Raw genomic sequence first — 6,936 nt, 5'->3', positions numbered from 1 at the left:
AATAATTTCTTACTCAATATCTAATCATCTTGGATATTCTCTGCAGACTTTGTTTTCATGTTTTGTCTAAAAGCACTTTTTTCCATGCTCAGAGAAATCTGTGGATATTAAATTTGGTGTTTGAAATGGGCGCTTTGACAGACCTCAATTTAAGGGTGCTATGTTTTTTTATGAAGGATAAAGAGCAGCTGATTATACTGACAGAAATCCCAGAGGCAGTAAACTCTGTTGATGGTAACTGACTATATAGTGGAGCAGGAAAAGCTCAAATTTCCTCCTTCCTTCAAGCTCTGCTCTAACAATTACCAGCGAAGCCAGAATATTTTGTTTGATGATCCAGCAGAGTATCTGGTAAAGGAGGAAAAGGAAGAGCAGGGCACTTCCTGTGAGGGTGAGGGAAAGAGGTTCTGTGAGCTTTCCCTGCATGATTAGAGCTTGGGAAGTTGATCTCTTTTCATGCTGTACATGTGGCGTGCTGCAGTCACGCCTCCCGCTGCCAGCCCAGAACCGGGATCTTAATCAGTCACTATGAAAACTCATTAGCTCCACAGCAATGAGTCTTCCACTGCTGAAGCTTGGCGCTGTGCTTAGCACCATGGCAATGATATCAAACTGGATGTCCCAAACTCTCCCATCCTTGGTAGGACTGAACACCACGAGGCTATCAACGCCAGATACCTTAGTAAGTCACTCCGGTGGGTTTGGCCGTCTTGGGAAGTAAGTGCATTAAACCAGTGGGCTTTATTTTGTAAATTGCAAAGGCTGAGATTTTGCTTCTCTATTTACAGGTCTTCTTCAACAATACAATATTTATGTGGTAACTTTAGTCATGGATGTTCCTTTAGGAACACTTTAAAGTTACATCAAAGAATAAACGAACTGCCTGAGAAATTAGCTGTGAAAGGAAATACTAGATTCATTAAATTCTTAATGAAAAGCTTTAATTTATATTGTTCTGAGGTTTTGAAGAATTCTTTCTTTTAAAATGTTTTGTTTCTTATTATTTTACTTCTTTTAACATCTGTAAAATCCCCATAATTTTTCCTACAGAATATGCTATTGGGTATATTCTAGCTAATCTAGTTTTACTATAGCAGGTTCTTCTTTGGAATTCAATTCCTGTGACTGAAATGCATTCAGTCAGAGAAACCAACCTCTTTTAAACATAAATGAATAAAAACAAAAAACCTCAGCAATTTAAAGCATGACCAAAAAAACCTTTAAGAGAGCTAAGAATCATGAACAGAAAACTTACTTGATAAAATCATCTCCCTGTATTGTTTAATTTTTTCATAAAGTCTTCTCCTGTCACAAGTCTAACTCTTGTAGTCTTCATTAGTCTACAATTAGTGGCTTTTTAACCCTTCCCACATTATAACAAATGTCTTTTCTCACGGTTTATTTAGCAATACTCTAAAACATTTCAAATAAAAATGAAAACTATTGGTTTTTCAAATAGAAGCTTACAAATTGAAATAGAAGGAATATCCTGGAAAAACAATTTCCCTGCTAGCAAATAAAAAGTACAGAAACAATTAGTATTCAGAGCCCTTTACCTTTTTATCTTTATCTGTCTTTTACCATTGGACTGCTCCCACAGATCAGAAAAAGTCAGATACTTAAAAAAAAAAAAAGCAACTCTCCATTTTGAAGATATGTTTGCAGTTACTAATAATAATTACTCTATCAATCAACGTGTAACTGAGTCAGATCAAATTAATTACATAATTTACCAGATTCACCTGGTGCTCAGGGCAACAGCAGAGCACATGTGAGGCACACTCTGACCTGCTTTTATATTTTTACCTCCCTTGAATCACTTATGGTACCTCAGTGCCTCCATTATTGAGATTCCCCTCCTTCCCTGTATGACGTGTGTGGCAGGAGGCATGTAAAAGACATTTGTAGTTATAAAGAAACCATGACATGGCATCAATAAGCAATCACAAAACAAAGAAATTTACATTATTTAATATTTACTGAGCCAAATTTCCTCAATGTTCAAGTACCTGGTGACTTTTAACAACTTAGTTGTTGAATTAACTCTTTCAAGAAATGAACCTAAGCTAAGCAATTCATGAATAAGCTATGTTTCAAACTTGGTACCTTGGTTCTGATATGTATATTTTCTGTGTCTACAGATATTGGTTTGGTTATTTCCTGTTTCTTGTTGATGGAGGAGAATCAACTTTCCAAAAGTATGCATGATTCTTTTAGAACTTCTTGCTCTCTTATGAGTTTAAAGTAAATCCATTTTCTTTACCTTCTGATTAGTAATCTGTTGGTTGAAAAATATAAAATATTGGTATGGTCTACAAATGTTCTGCCACAACTGAATCACCCTTTGAGTGACAAAAAATAAATAAAGTTCAGAAAAGTTTACACTATGTTATTCACTGGAATGGAGAAATCATGTTGCAAAAGTGTGTGAGTATGAGTGAATGAGTGTGAGTGTGTGTGCATGCATGTTTTACAGAAGTGCCAAATATTACAGAAGTAATTTCCCCACCTTAACTATTCAAGATAATTGCTCATATCTTAGGATTCCCATGGTGAGAAATGAATGAATCTATTTCCTAGATTAAGATCATTAAATGTTAATGCTGGAAAGGATCTTAGAAACTATCCAGGCCAGTTATTTTTACACTATTTTTTGGCAGCAGTGCCTTTTTTTTCCGAATTAAATCTTATGTAATACATGCAGAATAAATATTTGTTGAATGAATCTTGAGGTGGAAATCCAATATATAAAACAGGTCATGGGTCAAATAATAAATTATGGGGGGGGAGGCATTTACTGTGTCTCTGTCATCTGTTCCCTCCCCACATAATCAACCCCTTTCCCTGGTCAAAATGCCTCCATAGAAACCTTAGAACTCTCAGGAGCTTAGCTGGAAATAAGACTGATCTAATCCAACCTCCTCATTCTGCAAGTGGGAAGAATGATCCCAAATGTTTAAGTGACTAAAGAGATTTCCCCCAGCTGGTTAATGACAGAATCAAGGGTAGAAGCAAGTCACCTGACTGCAGTCCTGACCAGGGAAGTCGTCTCACCCACCTTTGCTCTCCTTGCCCCTCCTGGTCCCTGGTGCCACACTAGGTTCTCTCTGTCCATCTCAGGTGGTTTCCTATGACCCTGGACTCCACTTTCCTAGATGGAAGGGTTGACAGTTCCCTTCCCAGTAAGTAGAGCTATGATGTCCAGCCCTTCTCAACTCTCTCACTCTACATTCTCACTTTAGACAGTACGAATGGTATAAGCTTGCAAGTCTGTATACACCCCCAAAAAAATGAATGAATGAATAAATACATAATGTAGGTCTTAAAATTTGTTTTATGAGTGTTTGTGGGATGTGCAGATGGCAAAAAGTACAGATTTACACAAATATGAATGTGGTCTTTCTTTAAAATGGTAGTTTCAAATGACCTTGAAAAAACAAAAATAAGAAATATAGGGCTTTAATCATTAAAGGCAGTTAAATCTGTTTATGGCAGGTACCTCTGAAATAGGCAGTGTATGTTTGATTGTCTTAAAAGCTGAAACAGGTTTTTAAATTTCCAGGATATTTTTGTCAGTAAGTAGTTAAACACAGCTCCTTATTAGGGGAATAAGCTCCCTCTGGCTTCTCTTAGAATCTTGAAACATCCCTTTATCCTCCTCTTTGGCCCTGTTTCCTTTCTTTCTTTCTTTCTTTCTTTCCTTCCCCTCCTAATCTATAACTGGGCCCATCTGCCTTCGGAGGAGCTGGTGTCTGCAGAGACCAAAGCCTGGGCTCTGAGAAAGCTCAGGCTCCCTCTGGCATGTCTCTCTGATGCAGAGTAACTTCCCCCTGAGGCTGAGCTTCTGAGAAATCACTCACACTGTGGATTCCACACCAGTAAGAACCTGGAAAAGAATAATTAAATAAGCAGAGGACATTTAGCAGACACCAGCTGTTCTCAATCAGCCCCTCCGCTATGGTGGGAAGAGGCCTCCCAGGGACCTGTGGGCATCAGTGATTTGTTTTGCTACATTTTGAAATGTCTAGCCAGCTTCTCCTCATAAATAACTACTCCAATGAGTTAGTCAGTTTTAAGTTCTGGAAAATGAGTAGAATACTCTGATACAAACTCTCAATACTCTCTAAGTTTCTTAACTCACCAATTTTTTTTTTTTTTTTTTAGTCCTGGATGAAGACATCTGACTTCTCTGTTTTGTACCACTGTTTTTCTTCCCCAAATCCTTAGGCAATGTTTATTTTGTGAAAGACCAACTAAACAAATTAAGGAAATGGATGAGAGAACAGAACGGTAAATCTTGAAAGTCACAGAGAATGTGACAATTGCCTTTTTAGAGTAGAACTGTGGCATAGGTAAGAGGGTAGATTTATTCTTAAGTCCTTAAAGCAGAAGGAGGGCAAAAGGGGGAACATTACAAAGAGAGAAGTTCAGAGCCAGTCCTTTAGCTTTCCACCGATGGAAGGGGCTGCCTATGAAGCAGGGAAATCCCTATCATGTAGAGTTCAAGCGGAAACACAAGGAGAATACATAGGAGAAGTGTCACTGAGTGGAAAGACATAGGACCAGATATGACTTCTAAGTCCTTCCCAACTCTGAGTCATTACGATTTCCAGGATATGAGAAGAAGTGATCAACCAACCTGAATTTGAGGATGTCTTCGGTTTTGTGTTTAACTGTTTTTTGTCGTTGTTTTTACAGTTGTTTTTTTTAGAGCCTTGAGGTTGCCTTGAGTGAAGAATATACATTTCTTATTTCAGTTCCAACTAGTCTCATAAGAAATAGGAAAACTGCTATGCAGTGACATCTTTATTAATACATCCTCCAGAACACAGCTTCTTTTAGTGTGGTCTGTCAACATCTCTATTATTCCTGTCCTCACATTTCTTCTCTTCACAACTAAAGTCATTAGCATGCTAAACCACATTTCATTCTCTGAGACGAAACCTATCTTCAGACAGAAAATTTATAAGGACTTTTCATCAGGTATCTCCTCTAAATCATCAGGTATCTCCTATTCTAAATTGAATAGGTTTTAGTAAATGGATTTTTTTCTGCTTTATTTTCCCCTACCTTGTACCCCCCTTTCATTAGCTAGATCCCTTATTCTTTTTTGCCTCAGTCTGTACTTTCATGAAATTCCCAGACATTCAGCATAAACATAAGACCTAGCAATGTTCAACCAGTTGATTCTGTCCTCTTCAAAGAATCAGAATGCTGTCCCTTTGCCTGTCCCTCCACTTGTGTCTTGCCAAGCCTTTACTGCTAATTATTCCTTTGGAGTCCCAACTGCTACTTGTTTCCACATTGTTTGGATAATGCCCTCCACCTCGCTGGGTGCATCTCCTCTAAAGCGAAGTTTTTTCAGCTATTGGTGAATGGACATAGGTGATCTATCTGCAATTTATCTGCAGAGGATGAACATAAAGAGCTCTGATCTGAAAATGGGAGAAAACTGGTATAAGTCCCATATATAGCATATATGCTATATATATATTTATATATATATAAATATATATCATATATATTTGATTATATTATATATGTTATATATAATATATGTATATATATTATATATACATATATTATATATATGATATATATGTATATCATATATATAACATATATAATATATTACTAAACGGGTGACTTCGGAAAACACTGCTTCAGTTCTTTGCGTTTGTTTCCTCATAAATAAGATAATGTCTATTTCTAAGGGTATTGGTTCAAAAGAAGTGAGACTAATATAAGAGAAGGGGTTTTATAAAAAGAAAAACATGCTGAAATGCAAGATATTTTTATTTTTATTTTTACCTCAGTCTTCAGGATCTTTCTTTCCTGTTCAAAGCCCCTGAAGTTCTCAGAGACTTCTCACAAAGTAACTTTGTATTTATAAAGCATAGCTCTGTAATTAAATTGTAAGTAAAAAATCCAAACTTGAAATCCAATTGTTAAAATTATCATTTTAATTCTATTTAGAGCATGCCTAAATATTTCATGAGTTTTGTAATATTAAAAACTGCTAAATAGTTCATTTAGTTCTTCTAATTAACACAAAAGGTTCAAAGAGAATTGCATCAGTAATCACAGTGATTAGCAATGCTTTGGATAGCAATAAACCGTATGCACCCTCCAGGTCCAAGTAGTCAGCTTCACGGTAGTTCAGAAAATGCTATCAGAATTATCGTCATCATATATAAAAGGGAATTTCAGATAACTGGTGGTGCAGTATGGGGGTTAAACTTTCAAGCTCTGATATCAGACTGTGCAAGTGCAAATCTCAGCTCTGCTGATTACCTCCTACATGACCTTGAGCAAGTTCCTTACTGTCTCTAAGTCTCAGTTTCCTAACCTATAAAATGGGCAGAATAACATCACCTGGTTCATAGAGTTACTGTGATATTCAAAGGCAGTAATGTATGTGAACTGCCAACTAATGGCTAGAGCACCATAAATGTTTGCTATTACTATTATATGAGTTTTATTGACACCTAAGTAACTGCTCTTTTAAGTTAAAATGAGAGCAGATCTTTTCTCATTGGTATCCAAAATCCATCTAAATATTTCTTTCCACCTGAGGTCTTAGCTGGTTTTATTTTTATCCTCTTTTCAATGCCAATATGGGTGTCATAAAAGAGAACACTAGACACGCTCATAAAGCTTCCTTTATCACTAAACCTGACACGGAAGTCTCTGTCAAACCCACACAACTGTCAAGCACTCATCTTTTATACTAGCTTTTTTCTCTTTTGAGTTACCTTTTTCTTGCCAGAGAGGTAACTTGCTATAGTTGAGATCATTCAGACTAACTCTGTAGCAGATAAAGCCATGGCTCTTTTCAATAATTCTTACAAGAAGACAATTGAAAGTACAAACAAAACTGGAGTCTACTTTTATTAAGCTGACACTTCAGGAAGAATACTAAATGAACATCAAACC

At 36.5% G+C, this 6,936-nt stretch overlaps 1 protein-coding gene across 2 annotated transcripts in view; it reads left to right on the top strand.

Annotated features, from left to right (window-relative positions):
* The first annotated feature begins 553 nt into the window (after positions 1-553).
* The window catches only part of OLFM3 (olfactomedin 3), a 53,573-nt gene continuing 47,190 nt past the window's right edge, over positions 554-6,936 (top strand). The window contains exons 1-3 of one of the 2 annotated variants that reach the window (XM_059900612.1): positions 554-699; positions 2,369-2,388; positions 3,046-3,047. In XM_059900612.1, coding sequence (XP_059756595.1) covers positions 554-699; positions 2,369-2,388; positions 3,046-3,047 — 168 coding nt within the window. The remainder of the gene's footprint in view (positions 700-2,368; positions 2,389-3,045; positions 3,048-6,936) is intronic. The other variant, XM_059900604.1, reaches the window with a different exon arrangement.

The sequence above is a fragment of the Balaenoptera ricei genome, chromosome 1 (genome assembly GCF_028023285.1).
Source record: "Balaenoptera ricei isolate mBalRic1 chromosome 1, mBalRic1.hap2, whole genome shotgun sequence".
Classification (NCBI taxonomy): domain Eukaryota; kingdom Metazoa; phylum Chordata; class Mammalia; order Artiodactyla; family Balaenopteridae; genus Balaenoptera; species Balaenoptera ricei.
Note: the sequence above shows the minus strand (reverse complement) of the source record. Positions and strands in the feature narration are given on the sequence as shown.